General features: G+C 42.4%; 1 protein-coding gene across 1 annotated transcript; it reads left to right on the forward strand.

Annotated features, from left to right (window-relative positions):
- The first annotated feature begins 419 nt into the window (after positions 1-419).
- LOC102226641 (ethanolamine kinase 1) lies at positions 420-14,904 on the forward strand. Its single transcript, XM_005799059.2, has 9 exons — positions 420-843; positions 5,912-6,049; positions 6,139-6,260; positions 6,343-6,483; positions 10,663-10,805; positions 11,034-11,117; positions 11,208-11,368; positions 11,454-11,527; positions 12,085-14,904. Exons 1-9 carry the CDS (start codon positions 697-699, stop codon positions 12,155-12,157), a joined length of 1,083 nt encoding a protein of 360 aa, XP_005799116.1. The 5' UTR covers positions 420-696; the 3' UTR covers positions 12,158-14,904.
- Positions 14,905-18,787: the final 3,883 nt, after the last annotated feature.

Raw genomic sequence — 18,787 nt, forward strand, 5'->3', positions numbered from 1 at the left:
AGAGCAGGGGTCTCAAACTCCAGTCCTCAAGGGCCGCAGTCCTGCAGGTTTTAGATGTGCCACAGGTACAAAACACGGGAATGAAATGACTTAATGACCTCCTCCTTGTGTAGATCAGTTCTCAGAGCCTTAATGACCTAATTATTCTGTTCAGGTGGTGCAGCAGAGGCACATCTAAAAGTTGCAGGACTGCGGCACTCGAGGACTGGAGTTTGAGACCCCTGCTCTAGAGGTCCTGGTGTCAAATGGCAACTATTTTGTCTAAATATAAACGAATTCTTCAGGACAATATACTAAAACAGATTTCCACTAAAGGTTAGCGGTGAATCTTGTTCGGTTAAACTCGGTAGCACTCGGTAAAGATGGGCGTGTCTGACTCTCGCGCGTCTCAATCGGCGTGTGGTACAATCGGATGATCCTCCGGTGGGCGGAGCCTAGCAGGAGGAAATGGTGCTGTTGGCTTCTTAGGAAACCGGCGACGACGAGCATCCGCACCCCGTCAGTCTGTTCATACATTCCCTGTCCCTTCAGTCCAACGTCAAAAACTCCAGCTTATACCGGGATAATTTTGTCAAACAAAGTCTGAAAACACGTTACAACCGGTACGTTACAACCAAGCAGCTCCTTGTATGCTTCGCCGTGGAGAGACGTCTGTGAAGAACTCGGAGGTTACGGTTTCAGAGAAGCTGCCGCAGGATGGAAACGCAGATACATGTGCCTGTCGGGTCGCCGGTTATCAGAAAAATTCCCGTGTTCGTAGACGAGCACAACGTGAAAGAAGGGGCGATGAAGCTCATTAAAGAGTTGAGACCGGCGTGGGAGCCTGACAGCGTCAGAACCAAGGTAACATTAGCCGCTGTGCTAGGCTAGGCTAAGATTGACAGCTCCGTAGCATCACCGGGCTGAGGCAGGGGCAAGGCCGGGAAACATGACCTATTCGGCAGGTTGCATTTCTTTTACAGTGCGCTGACTGCTGGCGAGACGCTCTACTAATTTATTAATGATAGTGGATTATATGTCTAATATGTTCTGATAGTCATGTTGGCAAAAAGATATTATTGTCATTCCCGGTCTTGGGACCATTTGCCTCATGTCTTCCCATTCACTTTACTCTTTATTTCATGTCTATTAATTGAACAATAAATACCACTGCAGCCTAAAACAACAAAACAAACACAAACCCCCCACTTGAATCCAAGCTCCACAGCATCTGGGGATCAATGATGCGCCTTTCAGTTTAACAATTGTACAATTTAAAGATAGTTGGACAAAGAAAAATCTGAAAGGTGTGGCTTGCATTTGTATTCAGCTTGTCTCCACAAGCCAGGCAGTTTCACCCATTCCAATATCTTTGAGGAACAATTTTCAAGAAGCATCACATATATCTAACGTAATGGTAGTGGAAGTACAGTGTTGTTGAAAGTGATCAAAGATCAGTCAGTCAACAACTACTGCCATGACATCATTAAAACAAGCATATCTGTAGATCTGTTAGTGTCAGTCAGGGATCTCTGACCGGCAACAGGCCAGACTGCTTCACTGCTCTAAAGTAAAACGTAGCCAAACCTTCCTGTTTGGACTTCTTGCTGTCCTTTAAGATGTTTACTGTTAAAGGGTCCATAATTTGTCCAAAGAGGAAGACCAACTGTATTCAGCTGACTTTGAGTTTTAGTTCTTTGTCATGTCTCCAGGTTTTAACGTCGGCTTTGTACGCCTGTGTGACTGAATGCTGATAGCAGCTGCTGGGAGCAGTGCAGTCAGAACCTTCATCAACTCAAGCAAGGCCGCAGTAACGGCACAGTTCAGCGAAAATATTAGATAATGGAGAAGCATTTTGTGATCTGCAGCTCATTTCAAAGCTATTGATCTTTGACCCTATGTCTTAAACGTTTGTGTCCGTCCCAAAAGTGGGATTTTCAAATTAAAGCTGAGGGTGCCCAAACGTGATTTTTTTTTTTTGCTCAGCTTCTCTTGATTTAAAAAAAAGAAAAAAAAAGAAAAGTCTGCATCAGACGGCAGTAATTGTGGTCTGTCAGTAGGACTAGTCAACACAAAAACCTGTTGAGATCAGATGGAGACTGGAGTCTGGCAGTGGGACAGGGGAAACTCGCCCTCCTCAAAGTCAAACCAGTGTTTCTGCGCCAAATATGGTGATATTCCTCTCATGCTGAGGTTTTAAAAAAAAAGGAAAGAAATAAACTGAACTTGCTGGGTTCTTTTCTAGTCATCTTGGTAACTCAATGCATTGCATTATGAAGTTTCATCAAGTTTCCATCTGTTTCAAAATCAGGATCACAGGTTGGTGTGTTTTTTCAGGCCGATGCCAGTTTTTTAAAATTTTTTATTTATTTATTTTTTGAACAGCTCATTCTTTGTCTGAGGTGAAGCAGGAGCATCTTTCTTCTTCTGCGCCTCTGGATATTTGGTGGTGAAGACATTTCAGGTGGATCAGCTGCAAACTCTAACCTGAGACCTGCTGGCTAGTAAAGAACATATTTAAACCATGCCTACCTCATTTTTTACTGCAAGAAGTTTGAGTTCCAATTTGTATAAAATTTGTGACCAAATTCTTTTTGTACTTTAACATGATTTATTTCTGTTGCATTTAGATGATAGAACCAGAAAATCCTGGTTGAGTTCTGGTTAGAAGACAAATTAAAAAATACTTCATTAATCCCAAAATAAAATAAAATAAAATGGACATTTAAAGTGACTCAGGTCCAGATTTTACTGCTCTTCGTCTCCAGCTGCACGTTTCAAACACAGCTAGCATGTTTGCATCATAGTAGCTAATCCTTGCCTGAATCTGGTACCACACACACTGACCAGACACACACCTGCTGCTGAGGATGTAAACACTGTGCTACATGCATTGGTGTTAGACGCTGCATTGTGTGCTGGGTGGATGGGATCAGAGCTGTACTGGGACCTGTGTGTGTGTGTGTGTGCGTGCGTGTGTGTGTGTGTGTGCTGGTGAATGTTCAGTGATAACAGAGATGCCTGTGCGCCCGTCTTGGTGGCGAGTCGCGTTTGGAATGTCAGATATGTGTGAGTGAGCGTCTGGGCAGAGACGGACGCAGGCAGCCTGTATGTTGGTATTGTCAATCAGACATTTAGTTTTTCATTTCTAGGGCTTTCTGCTTGCTGTTGGTATTGCAGAAGAGCCTGACTGATGCAACGAAGTTGGGTTTCTATAAACTCCTTGAACATTCCTAAAACCTCTTCTTCAATAATCCATTTTCTTCATCACCTCTTATGAAAATATAAATCAGTTTGAACATTGGAGATGGAATCTCAGCCAGTTGTGGAAAGACCCCACATTATTGGAAAACTGACTGGTGACGGTGCAGCGTTTCCTCTAAGGCTTTTTTAAACCTTGACAGTGGACTGTCAAGGTAACGTAGTTACACAATCAAGTAAAAGTTACCTTCGGTTTAGGGATACACTGTTTGCAGTTTCCTGGCCGATCCCAGATTAATGATCTTCAAGTAGCCTGACCTTCCGATTTTATATATATATATAAACATGACTAAAAAGATATGTGACTTTGCAATTAAGCACCTTGAAATTAGGTCTCCGTCTTTAGCTCTTTGTAAAGCTCCACCTTCAGGAAGTCATCACAACATGGCTCCTCTGTTAACCCGTTTTAACAACGTTTTCACCTGCGTTGCACTGAGAAGAAACTCCTCTAATGAGCTCAACATATCTGCAGTTCCACCAGGTTTTTGCTAGTTGCCTCTGGCTAGTCTGAAGGAGCTGAGTGGGAGAGGGTGGGAATAACATTATAACATGATGTAAAGCTCAGAAAAGTCGATTTTACGTAACACTGCCCCTTTAAATACCATAAGCCTTCAAAGTGTATCTGAAACATTATGTATGAAGGCTAAACTATATTAATCAACCAGGGTTTCCCCCAGAAAACTTGCTAAGCCTGGTGGTCGGGGTGCCGAGGCGGTCCACCGGTGGGCCATTGTGTTTTTGTATTAAAAGATGTTAAGTAGACAGGAAATGTAAAAAGTATTACTGGGTAATTATATGTTACTGGAAAACATCACCAGTGAAACGCTATTTATACCCACAACTAGTCTTAAAAACAATAAATCAAAAAACAATAAAAATGAATATCAATTATGCTGAATGAATTTAATTGAGTGGTTTCAGTATACATAAATTCAAAGATTTCAAATTGTTCAACATTTATATGTAAGATTTTAAGGAGCTGGCAAGTTTACTTTGTAAAAGTTGAAAGAACAATATCCATAGTTAAATTGTTTTGTTACCATAGCTACAATCCGATGCTGTGAATTTAATCTTTGAGTTTGATCTCTGTTTGCCCACAAATACAAATTAGTAAACTGCGATTATAACTTATTGCTTTTTAGATTGGCCAATTAAACTACTCCCTTCTCCCAGATTAAATCTAACACAGAAGCTGTTAGTTGCTTGTGTCTTTAGCAGCAAGTTCTGCTCCAGGCCTCATACAGCCTTGGACCGGTCTTGCATGATGAGTAAAATCCACTGCACTGTGCAGAGACGCACAGAAAACCCCCCAAAACGTCATTCTGAAGGTGTGGCGTCTTATTTTGCCTTGCCAGAGGAAACCCTGGGGTGCCGGAGTGGCGTAGACAGTTGACAGTTTGTTGTGGGTATGATCCAGAAGGCGGTGGTGTGATTCTAAATCATTTATTGACACACCATGCTGCTCCTCCCTTGTGTAAGAGCCAAACATCTCTCACTTCATCGGTAAATAAAGGAGAATGTGTGCAGACCTGCTGTTCCTCTGCTTCATTCTGCTGCAGCCCATCATATTTACACAGGTGTTTCTCTGCCCTTGTTTGGTGAACAGAACACGCTAGCTGCCATGGTTGCTGTGACAGACGTTTCCGTGGTAATGACTGCCCATGTGTGAGATGTTAGGGTGATTTCGTAGAGGCTCGTCAGCGCTGACCTTCCCTCTGTCCAAGGCTTCTACTGATCAAGGGTCCGGTTGCACTAACTCATCCTGGTCTTCGTCTTTTGCAAAAACACCAAACCTACAAAGAGCCAAAGCTCTGGCATCAGTCTGAGCTCCTTTGCAGAGAACTTGTTGGGTGTTTTTCCAGGTTTCACCTGCCTTGCTTGTGATGGTCCTCTGGTTCACTGTGGCAGAAATGATCAGCTTTAGTTCTTTTTCTCCATCTTCAGAAGAACTGAAGATGTTTCAGTGTTTGGTTCCTCAGCCTCCATATTGTGTGTGACTCTGGTTCCAAGACATTTTCCCCTTTCCTTCCAGACTCTGCAGCTCAGTTTCTTGGTTTTGTGTTTGGAATTATACACTTCCAAGTTCCACCTTTTACCTTTCTCAAGATGAGGTCGTCAATTGACAGAGTTTTGACATTGTGTCAGTTAATTTAGAATCATGCCAACATCTGTATTGGAGCTGGGCAATATGGCTGAAAAGTAAAACCAAGACCGAATTTTATGTTTCTTCTTTTTTCTCACATTGTTTTCTTAAAAAGAAATTACAAATAACTGAAGAACTGGCTTTTATTTCAACGATCTGTTCTGTGATTTGACCTGAATTCAAAGTCCAAATAAGTAGAAGATTGTCAAAGTTAACGTCTTCAAAAACCAAAGATTCGATCAATCACTAAAATTGATAAATGGACCTCAACTTCCTTAATTTTGGTTGACTGGTGATCAGTTGATACATACAGATGAAAAAGTATTGGTAACGACCAAGACCATAATTCCAACAACCGGAATAAAGACTGAAGTCTGTGCACCTTTAGTACTGACACTATTCTCTTGTAAATAGAAGGAAGAAGCTGGCTCAAGTCAGTTTTCATGAGGTGTAGCAGGTTGGAGGTGGGAATGTTTCAGGAAACATGCTTCATAGCAGGAACGCTAACTTCCTGTCTCTCTCTTCAAGTCCTTCACCGATGGGACCACCAACAAACTGGTTGGTTGCTACGTGGACGACAGCCCCGACGACGTGGTCCTCGTCCGAGTGTACGGCAACAAGACGGAGCTGATCGTGGACAGAGACAACGAGCTGAAGAGCTTCCAGGTAGCGATGGGCGTGTTGATGGGTTGACCTCCAGGCGCGTGGGGTTTGGTTCTCCTGCCTAACCCGTTCTCTGCTCCGCCGCGCTCCAGGTGCTGCACGCTAACGGCTGCGCCCCGCGCCTCTACTGCACCTTCCAGAACGGAATCTGCTACGAGTTCATGCAGGGGGACGCTCTGGGGCCGCAGGACGTCCGGGACCCCACCCTGATCCGGTTAGGACCGCATCATCAACCAGTTGTTTTCTGGGTCTGAACTCATTGTCTAGCCGATTCATTGGTTCTGTTCTGCTCTCAGGCTGATAGCCAGGGAGATGGCTCGGATCCACGCCATCCACGCGCACAACGGCTGCATCCCCAAGCCCAACCTGTGGATCAAGATGCGGCAGTACTTCTCCCTGGTGGCCACAGAGTTCACCGATCAGGCCTCCAACATCAGGTAAGCTCTCTCTTTCCACTTTGTTCAACTTTCACCGTGATGACCATGTAAATGTTGCCTGAAGAGCTGCCTGATTTGCCTGGAAAATAAGTGGGAGCAGCTGTGGTTTCCTGCCACGCTCTTGTCACCTCAGCACTGGAGAGAGAGAGAGAGAGAGAGAGAGAGAGAGAGAGAGAGAGAGAGAGAGAGAGGCAGGTTGTCTGGTTTGCATCTTTAAATAATGACCTAGTAAATACATTACTGGGCTTTGATGTAGCCATATTAACAGGAGTTTAAAAATCACTGGTTCTGATACAAATGTTGAGTTTGTTTGTGATCGCATGTGTATATTGGACTTATTTTTGCACTGACCAGCTGACTTCAGCAGTAGTGAATGAATTTCTATATTAAAATTAGAGATGGGATTGGAGTCATTGTTTCCTGTCTAAGCAATAATTACCTTCTAAGAATGGACCATCTATCTAATGGATACAGAATAAACAGTCTTCCTCTAATTAAATATTTCCTTTTTTTTAAAGGTGATCTATTATGCTTCCTTGAACCCTTTAGGATGGGTCTATGGTCTACACAAAACATGTTCATTACATTTTATGGACCAAATCATTCTTGGATAATGAGATTTTAGTGGATTTAAATTGTCTTGTTACTTTAAATCCAAATAAGCTGCTGCTGGCCACGCCCCCCAACTCCACATTTACACTCACGTGAAAATGGAGGCAATCAGATACTCAATTACAGAACTGTATCTTTGAAAAGCAGACATGGATCCTCCTCCACAACCAACAAGAATGCAGCAAGTGGTTTCTGGATGGTAAGTCAACGACTACACACTAGTCTTTTCCAGCAGCCATTGCACAGCGAATGCAGCAGTAAAACCAGCTGACCAAACGTTCAGGAGCTCAGCTTGGGTTGCTAGGTAACGGACTGAGCTCGGCTTCATAATGACTCGGGGGCCCATTGAATGTGACTCATCAGCCGGGAGGTTTTTGTAAAAGCTCGTTTTCCTGACACCAACATAAACATTAACTTATTGTGAATTTTGCACAATAAGTCCCCTTTATTTTCTTATCTGTGTAATTTGTATGCAAACTCAACATGGATGGCTGAGTCTAAATGTTTTTTGCAAACAAAAAGACAGAAATCCTTGTGGAATTTAAAATTTACCAGAATATTTAGTCCATAGAGGAGAATTATCTGTTAATAGGTTGAGGTTCCAGCAGAGCCGCTTACAGTTTCTGAGGAGTTTATCTGCCAGAGATGCTAAAATGACGTGTAAATATATCTAAAATATTGAACTCAAGAAACACAACAATAGCATCTCTAGCTCTCCCCTGTAACTGTTCATTTCTTCTATGGTTTTAGCCAAACACAAACTTTTATATCAGCAATTAAAATGTTGGCAGTGAGAGTTGAAGTCAGCCAACAAGTTATCCCAGAGTTACTTGGTGAATATTTAACATGTCAGTTAACATGAACATGAATTCAAGCAGGAGGGGAAAAAAAGAAGCTTTTTGCATCCTGGATCCACACTGAGTCTGTGTCACAACATTGCATCACCTCATCATTCATCCTGAGTTTCAGTTCAGTTTCTACTCTTACCCCGAACAAGTTGAATAACATTTACACACGTTCACTGATAGCTTATCTAAATGTCTGATTATAAGTCATCTATTCATCCATGTTGGCAAGCAGTCGTCAGCAGCTGGCTCACAGATTAGTCACTCTATTGATTCTGACGCCCAGAGCCTTTTAAAAGTATTCATTCACCTCCTTTGAACTTTTCCACACTTTCACATTATGACCACAACGTTCGGCGTGTTCTGCTGGAACAGACCAACACAGAGTCCTACTTCACCATGAATAGAAAGGAAACTGATGCCTGGTTTTCAGCTTCTTCCCCTCTAAACTATTTGTTGTTGTGGGAATTATTGTTCTTATTCCTTTCAACAGTAGTCTGACCAGGAGTGGTGGGTTTGTAATGCTAAATTTCTCTCATGCGCACAATGCCAGAGGGCCAAAAGACGAATCTTTTATCTGCCACCCATAGCAGCAGTGGAACAACTAAATGAAACCTGGAGATGTAGGCGTCATTAATTTAGTGCAGTGCGACACAGCAAAGGGAAAATAATGCAGAAAAACAGTTGAAGAACAACTCAAAACCACTTGTATTCTTTTTTCTCTCTGTCATCTCAACACTACATACGGATCCATTGCCATAGCAACTGGCTGACATCAGCTCCACCAGCTGATGGAGCAGAGATTAGTTTCAGTGTCTTAAGATTCAACAACAAACAAACACACCAATATTTCCCACACAAAGAACAGAACTTTCAGTCCATTGCAGTATTTTTTTAGGGTTGATATTTATTTTGCGATTATTAATACGCGATCATCTGAACACAGTTGGTTAGTTAATGTAAACACCTGCTCTACTGGTGATCTGTCATAGTTGGTATGACAGATCATACCAACTAAAATTAAACACTTAATTTTTTAAGTGAAACAAACAGCATTCCGCTGCACATCTACATGTTAAGATTGTACAAAGTCAAGCTAGCATAACTGACCTGCTTACTCACCCTTGCAATAAAAGATCAAAATCGGACAGTTCAGACTGTCTTGAAAAAGTCGTGTATAGACAAAAAGTCTTTTCAGATTAATTTGCCTGTTGTGTGAGCGTAGCCTAAGTTACACACAGGTAGATTTCAGTGGAGTCCCAGGGGTGTGATAACTTCAGCCTGTACTCTCCACCAATTAGCTGAACGAATGTGGCACACAGAGGTCTATTGGTACGAAGCCAGGCTGTGTCTTATGTAACTGCTGACTGCATCAGTCTCACGGAGGCAGATGTTTGCTGAGCTCCATGCACGGAGCAGCTCACTTTACTTCCTCCTTTCTTCCCACTGACTTTCCCACAGACGTCATCCTCACTATCCTGTGGTAAGATTACTGTAGATCCACCTTAAAATAAGGGATGAGCTAAAATCCAGTCAGTGAGGAGAAGCAGAGGGTGTGAAATCCAGCCTCGCCTCATCCCGTCAGACTGACCCGGTCGGGATTAGGCTCCATAAGCCCATTAGACTCAGCGTAGGGGTCTCTGCTCAGCATCCTGGACCTGGTCAGCTGAGGCTCCCACAGAGGCTTAAACCTGTGGGCCAGAAACGGCCTGCAGCTCATACGGGTCGGTTGAAAAGAGGCGGTCTGGAGCCAGATCACAACGACTAGATGAAAGTTAAAGGAGCAGTGTTATGCGTTTTCCAGGAACATAGTGTCATTTTATAGCACAATCAAGTAAACACGTTACCTTCAATTGTTAAAAAAGATGCTATATATATATATATATATATATCAAATATGATTTAAAAGAAATTTGAGTTTGTAATTCAAGTCCTTGAAATTGGGCCTCCGTCTCTTTAAAACCTCTTGCTCTTTGTGAAGCTCCGCCTTCAGGAACTCATCCCATCATGGCTCCTCTGTTGACGCTGTAACAGCATTTTTACCAGTATGTCACAGAGACGTAGCTTCTATAATGAGCTCCGCTGCTGCGCAGTTCTACCAGCTGTTTGCTAATTGCTGCTGGCTAGTCTGAAGGAGCTGAGTGGGGGAGGGCAGCTCTGTGAGTCAGAAGCTCGTAAACTCTGAAATTGTTGTTAGGAGGAGGAGCTGCATCTTGAAGGCGGAGCTTGGTCCAGGCAGGCGTTTTGCATAGCTGGATGGTTTCCATGGAGATTCAAGGATTTCTCAAACCCGCATGAAATCAACACTCCAGTTATGTTTTTAATGAGGGAATAATATTCTAACATGATGTACAGCTAAGTAAATTTGGCCCTTTAAGTTGCCGTGGGCAACATGCAGAGAAACGAAAAAGACAAACGTGAATAAAAACCAGTGAATTATGAGATGTGAGAAGCAGCAGGAGTTCTCCTCCCACCACCGCCTGGTGCTGTGAGCTTTGCTCTGTTGTTGTTCCCACTTGTTTTTCACCACATGTTTCCAGCTCACGGATTTCAAAACAGCAAGTCGCACTTTATTTTGGTTAATAACAGCAAGCGTAACCGTACCTGCCGCTTCCTGTTTACCTTGGCGTTGAGTTTTCTGACACTCGTGGTTGTCGTCACAGCACAGAGAGGAGGTGGAAAAAAGTGATCTTTTCCCTATTTCCTCTCTCTCCCTCCCCAGAATCCAGCAGGAGGTTCCCAGCAAGGCGGTGCTGGAGCAGGAGATGGTGTGGATGAAGGAGCATCTGTCCACGCTGGGCTCCCCTGTGGTGCTCTGCCACAACGACCTGCTCTGCAAGAACATCATCCACAACAGCAAGGAGGGTAGGTGGCCTCCGCCGAGAGTCAACGCACAGAAGGTCAACATCCGGGCTAGCTCTAACAGGAAAACGGCTGAGTTTCAATTAAAAACGAATATCATCAGCATAGAGCTGTACTTTGTGTTGAGTGTGACCTCTCTGCAGGTTCTCAAAGCATCTGAGGGATTATGTCTTGGAACAACAGCGCAGCACATAACTGAAGACCATAAAGTAATGACTGGTTGTGTTTTAGGTCACGTTCACTTTATAGACTACGAATACTCCAGTTACAACTACCAGGCCTTCGACATCGGCAACCACTTCAACGAATTTGCAGGTTGGTGATCAACTTTACGGTTTGAATGCAAGAGGTGATTTTTTTTTGGTCAGTTATATCTCTGGCATATCCTGTTCCTGTGGTGATCAGGCATGGCTGAGCTGGACTACGGCCTCTACCCGAGTCTTCAGATGCAGATGGACTGGCTGAAGGAGTACCTGCAGGTCTACAAGCTGTTCACCAAGAACACTGACCAGGTCAGCCAGCGGGAGCTGGAGACGCTCTACGTTCAGGTCAACAAGTTTGCTCTGGTGAGGAGAAACGGCCTGGTTCATGTTCAGATCAACACAGCCCGGCTGTGGAACCACAGCTGATGTGTGACGTTTCTCCCTGAAGGCTTCCCACTTCTTCTGGGGATTCTGGGCTCTCATCCAAGCCAAATACTCCTCCATCGACTTTGACTTCCTCGGGTAGGTTCCTGTTCCTGTTCCTGTTCTTGTGTGTGAAAGTGTGTGAGAGATATCTCACATGATAAATTAAAATAAGTGTGATAATTTCCATTTGGACAGCAGTCATTAGAGATGCTCCCCTTTAATATTGTTGAAAAGCCGGCATTTTGAGAAATGCTGCAAACATTTGATGATGTTTGCTAGACAGCGTTGATAGACAGCGTCTGTCTATCAAGCACTACCTGCCACTTTTGCCTGTTTTTCTGTCTAAGCTGAATGTTTTTTAAAGTATAGTTTCAGTTAGAGACTTTCTAATCCAATGTAAATATTTCTGTTTTATTTTGGATATTTACATTTTTTCTGGTTCCACTGACAAATATTCTGTAGAAATGAAAGGTTTTTTTTTTTTGTCTCCCCCAGTGGGTGTGATTGCATTATTATGCTTTTATTATTAGACCAGTAAAACATGATCTCAAAATAATGATACTATTGTTTGTTGCAATCATTTCTGGGACTGTTTATTGATTTATTGTCCGGCGTTCCTGCTGCTGTCAGTCACTTCCTGTTGTCTTTGGCAGGTACGCCGTTCTCCGTTTCAACCAGTACTTCCACATCAAACCCACAGTGATGGCACTGCAGATCCCAGAGTGAGAGGAGGAGGAGGAAGAGGCCGAGGGTCGGGTCGGGTCGGTTATGTCAACCTGCTGCTAGTGGGCGGAGCCTCTCACACCGCCAGACAGCCTTCGTCTTAATCAAGCGCAATTACTCTCCTGCAAACTTACCTCAGCATCCTTCACCAGTCTGACTGCAGAATGACTGAAGCTCCATGTGATTGATTGATTTCTTCATGTTGACCTCTGACCCACACTGAGGCTCGCAGCGTTCCCCCTGTCCGGATCATTCGTCCTGCTGCTCCTCCTCAGGTTTGGTGCCAGCAGCTCATGTCTGCTGGGATTCTGTGACTCCATGGCCTTCAGGTGGCTGCTGCTGAGCCTCGGCTCAGCCCACGTGTCAATCTGTCTGTCTGAACCACACAGTGAGGAAGAGGAGCTGGACGTTTAGTTTGTGTATTTATTTTCAGTTATTCTCTGTCTCTTGGTGTTTTTGTTTTTGGGGCGGAGCAGAGCGTCTGTCCGGTTTTCCAGCTTCTTGGCTTTTATGGCTGCAGCGACTCTCTCTGTTAACTTTCCATTTCAGCTTTCCAGACATGTTGGAAAATCCCGACCTTTGACCCCCAAGCCCTCTGTGTCTGCTCTCTCTCTCTCTCTCTCTCCTTATGTTTCAGCCCTCTGCTTCCCTCAGCCTCACACTCCCACCTGCTTCCTACATCTGCAGCCATATTGGATTTTACTGTAACACATTGGATACTGAGTAGTTCAAGGTCACTTTGTTAGTTTGGACAAAATGAATCTTTGAACCCGATTTCAGAAATGCAAGTTAATAACTGTATACATATTTCAAGGTGCAGGTTGCAGGTTTTTAGCTGATCACCAATATTTTTCCTTTTTTTTTTCTTAAGCCTGACATTCCAGTTTTGGCCTATGTCACTTTCTTTTCTCTGAAAAGTTGCTGAATGTAGCTCCAAAAGTTGCCAACAGTGGCTGAGTGTTGTTAAACGTCCACATCCAGCCCACCGGGTCACATGGATGACATGATTCATTGAACCCGTTTTTAGAAATGCAACTTAACAATGTCTATAGAAACCTGTCTGTGCACAGATTGCACTTTTTGACCAATAGACAATTTCGTTGTTTCTTTCTCTTTCAAGCCGATTTTGGCTGACATCAATTTTTATTTATTTATTTTTCTTGGTCTGAAAAGTTAATTGGAACATCAAAGGTTGCCAACTGTGGCTATTGATACCATAAAAGTCCAGCTTCAGATACAACCATACATGTTGTATCCGGTCCGTCACTCACATCACCAGGTCATGCAGAGCAAAGTGGGACAGGCTGATTTGCAGAGGCCCATCACCAAAAATTTAGGAAATCTGAGCCAATTCCAGTGCATCCCTATAAAAATTGGTAAAAAAAAATAAAAGTCAAAGAACGTGTAATAAAGTCTCTCCTGTTGGTTGACGTGTTCAGAGCCTGAAGATGGGACGGATCTTCAGTAAAATTGTCTGGCTGTGGGATTGGTCCGTCTCTATATAACTGTCATCCTCAAAACACTCCATGCTAGTTCATCTATAAAAAAAAACAATAGGTGCCTAAATGAGGATTATCTTGTCATAATTTACTTTCTCTTACTTAAAACTACCAGAAGATTCCATTTCGGACCGCAAACAGAATCATAAAAACATCGACTACATAAAAACCTGACCGCTGCAGCTCAGCCTGTATCTCCTCCATTCTGTCTCAAGTCATTTTGAGCCGCTTCTTCACACCAACGTGACTGTATGACGTCTGTCTGTAGTTCAGTACAGCCCCCACCGGGGGCGCCGGGGAGCGCGACCTTTGTCCTGCATTGCTGGTGTGGTGTAGCGGCAGGGTTTCATAGTTGAGCAGACTCTCTGATGCGCTTTGAGCTGCGGGGACTTCAGGGAGAAAGTGGAGGAGCCGTCCGTCTCTGAAGCCAAACCCCGTCGGTCCTGACAGAGGATCGTTTTTATGTCGCCGTGACGATCCGCAGAAATGTGGCGCATGTTTGGGAGCAGAGAAGCTGCTGTGATCACCAGGCCACAGGGCAGCTCGCGTAGATTTTCAGACTAAATCAGTGAAGTAAGCACAATCGCAGCTCGGCCCGGAGAGAAAGCGCATTTGCACTGTAGAAACGCTCCGAATTGACCTCTGACCTCGAGCCGACCTCATCTGCTGACAGACTTACTCAGAGAAAACGCTGCAGACTGATTGTGCTCGGAGCCGATGCTCTATGTTTGGACCAGTGAGGTTCCTCTGTTATCAGTATTACCAGATGAACTGGTTGCTTTGTGCTCAGCAGAGCAGAAGTAGCATTAAAACATTCCTGCACATTAATTTCCCACAAAGCTGTGAAAGCAGTTTATTTATTGAGTGAAGCTAACATTACATTTCCCGCCTTTTTATCGTGTGCTTTAATTTCACCAGTGGCGGTCTGGCTTTGAACTGCAGTTTATTCAAGGTTGGATTAACCTTGAATAAGGTTAAGTGAATGTATTTAAAAAAAGACACTGTTGAGTTTATTTTTGATTTCCTTTTTGTAAAGCATCGACCAGAAGCGCGGGGTTGTGTGTGAAAGGAGCCAGAGTTTGGCTTGCAGACGGGAATTTGTAAATGTGTGGAGAACGGAGGATGTAAATACTGTAATAAATCCTGTGAAAAGTTTACTGTACAGTGATCGTTCACAGCCTGTAGGAGTGAAAAGAATTATTTAACGACTGCCGGTAAATATTTCAATTAAAGACTAAATTGATTTTAAAAGGATTCTCCTGTGTGTTACGCCTCATTTGTGTGTGTGTGTGTGTGTGGATGGCCTGTGGTCCTTTCTGCCCATGAGGAACAGGATGGAGGGACATCCTGCCTGTTACTGTAACACTCAGGTGGAAACAGAACGAGTTAAAGCAGAAAACCACCACTGAACTGATCCAAACCCATCGTTACTTAACTGACGTCAAGGATGCACTGATATGAAAGTCTGTGTCTTAATATCTCTGTTATGGCCGATAACCAATATTTATTGATTTTATGTATTTTGCTTTCCTTTTGTTGCCAAATCCTCTTCCCCTCTGCATCCTGAAACCAATGGCAACAAGATGAAAATGAACATCAGGCATTGGACCTTTCATAAACATGGCCGACACGAGGATGCAGATATATTGCAGATCACTAGATTCTACAAGGATCAACTGAGGCAGAATGAACTGGACAGTTCCAGATAAACCAGAAGGTTTCTGTTGGTCCATCTGGAAGATCAAACTGTTCCCTGCAAAAATGCTCCGAGGGTCAGGATTTTAATTTAAACTGCACCGATTTTAACGTTAAAAATGTTAAAGTTACAGAATCATGTAGAATTGACTTTGAGCTTTACATCATGTCATAATATTCCCGCATCTAAAACATATCTGGAGTATTGCCTTAATTCTTTCATCCATGTTTGAGAAATCCTTTGATCTCAGTGGCAACCATTCAGGTTTGTAGAGCATTTGGAAGAACCAGGCAATTGGCAAGATGTATAACTTATTAAAAACATCAAACATGATTAAAACAACCAGTTTATTGTCTTTCAAAAACTCTGAAAACATATGGAAATGTACACCTTTAAATTACACAAGCTCTTATAAACAAAATAAAGTTTTTCTATATTTACATCAGCAGGGTAATGACAGGTGGTTCTAGTATGTAATAAAATAACTCATTTCTGATCTCTGTACACAAAAGAACCAGCATGTTTCTGATGAACCTTCATGTCCAGCTTAGGCCTGAGACACTTTTTCGCCATTCTTGTTTAACTGACCTCGCCGTTGGCTAATGGTGGAGCTAACTTCTTTATTGAAATAATCTAAATACCACAGAGCCAGGATATGATGAGAACAAAGACACCACAGTTATGAAGTTATATCTTTAAATTCATAAGAACTTTTTTCTTTTACAAAATAAAACATTAAGTACCAGGTTTTCTTCTTTGTTGATTTTAATGCAACCAGTGAAACTCAATAAGCTAAACACATAAGCTAAACTGTTAGCTGCTAGTTAACAGTTTTCTTCACCTAACCTTTAAAAAATAAAACAACCTTCTTAAAACTTCTTCTCAAACGTACATTTCTTTGCTGGAACCAGAATTGAGAAAACTGGAATAATTGAATAATTTCAATTTAATAAAAACTAGGAATCATTTCAGGAAGCTACGGTTTGTCAACTTGACCTATGCTAAAGTTGAATGCTACCAAAGTTAGCACATAAAGTCAAAAAGCCCCACAACTTTGTGGAGGGAGCTAAAGATTAGGTGATGCCAAAAGGCGCATAAAATGTGGAGAATGCTAAAACATTAGCACTGCTTTCAGTAAGGAGAAACATCCATTACCATTAATTTAATAGGTATGAATAATTCAGGGTCGAACTGTAGCTTATGATCATATTACTGGGAATCAAAAATTATAAATGTCAAGGAAGGAACATAATTTAACTAACTTCTTGAGGTTTTCTTTGTTACTGCTAATATTAGTTTGTGTAGCTAGGCTTTAGCTAACCCTAAACCCTAGCTTTAGGGTTAGCTAGCTGTTTAAACAAACACACCGGTCGTAGCTGGTTATGGTTTGCCTTACAATAAAAGGAGAGTAATGGTTTGTCGTTCCTTATTGTCAGCAACATTCATTGTGTCTTTTCTAAATGGATTCTCTTGTTGGCAGCAGTCTTACTGCAGCTAGCCAGTGATTTATGAACAAAACTCCACTGTTTTCCCATTAAAAGCTCATAGGACATAAAACTGATGTAATTCTGAAGCTAGAAGTTTGTTTTTTTAAATCCTTGTATACCATCACACCAATAACTGACCAATACCCATTTGTAAAAACAAAACTTAATATCACACAGCAAGATGAGGAAGGAGGACTAACTATGGTGCCAGTGTACCCATCATGACCAGTGTCTCTAAAGTGGAAAGTGCTGTCGTATTATAATTTGTGTTTCCCGCCATCAGATGGATGCAGGTTTATTTACGTTCAGCTCCCTTTCATACGCAACAGAAAGGTTGCGTTCCCAATCACTCATTTTTCTCCAAGGAAACCAACTTAATCCATTTTTTTTAGTGCTCCACTGTTGTCGTAACTCATATATTTTCTATCACAAAGCAAATCATGAATATTACACCTCTGCAGTTCCAAGTTACAGTTCGTCGAGTGATTTCAGACAGGCAGTTCAATTCACGGGATGGTTTTTCTTGCTGCTGGACGATCTGAACGAGAATATGAACGATGATGAACGAAGGAACTTCAGCATCGTTTCACCAAGAAAAAAAAACAACAACATGTATTTAAATGCACAGATTAAACACAACAATCAAGAAACACTTAAAAAGCAAAAAAACAAATATATGCAACAGGTCGGGGGTCAACCCTCCGAGCCGGAGAGGGAACTGAAGCAAACACAGTTCACTTTAGGAGAACAGAGGAAATGTGGAGGAAGAGGAGGAGGAGGATGTGACTATCAGCTCATGATGGATTCATTCCCTCATTTCAAATCATAACTTAAAACCCATTTCTTTAAAACTGCTTTTATATCTGATGCCTTCTGCACTTCCTGTTCAAGTGATTTTATTATTGCATCTTTTAATTGATTTTATGCATTTTGTACGGTGGCAAGGAGCCAATGAATAACAAAATGTTTCTCTTTATTATTATTATGATTGTTATTATAAATACTAGGAGGTGCTGGAACATAAAGTGTCCTCCTAAAGAAAATCTGTTAAAAGGACAAATTAATGCCGAACTGATGAGTCAGATGATCAAATTATTTTTGCAAATATAAAATATTTCAGGTAAAAAAAATAAAAATAAAAATCCAACCTTTAATTTGTCCACCATGTTTTTTCCCCTTCAGTCTCCTGGTGGACTTTATGATGCCGTACAATCTGGGTTAGAAAATTCTCTAGTTCTGTTTGGCAGGAATCATCAGGGGAGCGGACACCAACAGACAAACGTACTCAAATTAAATGTTGGAGTTTTGGGATGACGGGATAATAAATTATTTGAAGGCTTTTCCAGATGTGCCAACGACTGCATCAACATCTGGAGGCCAAAGAAAACAAAAAAAAAACCCACAAAAGAACAAAGCAGCCCTCTCTAAAAACAGACATGATGATGTGAAGCACCCTGCTGTCATCAGGCTTTTCTTTGGTCAGAGGTTTCGGGTTGGATGTGAACGGTCCAGTGCTACCTTTATGTCTGCCTTTTGTAACGACTAGCTTCCACCAACAGGGGGCGGTGCAGACCCAGTCCAGCCTCCTGGGCTGCCTGACAGGTGAAAAGCAGCTAATCTAAGTTGAGCAGTTCCTTTGGAGTTTCCTGCAGCGATTCTAATCCCTGGGAGGCGTATTGTTTGATGAAAGGCAACATGGAAGAAAAACAAGAAGCAGAAGGGAATTAATGATAACTTTCTACATTCTAACAACAGTTAAAAGAAAAGAAAAGAAAAAAACACTAAGCAGGTGATGACTCATCTGGGAAGGGAACTGATAAGGACTTGTGTGAGGGAACTGGGGAGTTTGTATTAATGTACAAGCAGAGTGTGTGTGCGCGCGCTCGCGCGTGTGTGGCGTCTCAATCGTCCAGGATTTGGATTCTGATTGCCTCGAAACCAGGAGCGACAT

Source organism: Xiphophorus maculatus, chromosome 20, assembly GCF_002775205.1.
Source record: "Xiphophorus maculatus strain JP 163 A chromosome 20, X_maculatus-5.0-male, whole genome shotgun sequence".
NCBI classification, from domain to species: Eukaryota; Metazoa; Chordata; class Actinopteri; order Cyprinodontiformes; family Poeciliidae; genus Xiphophorus; species Xiphophorus maculatus.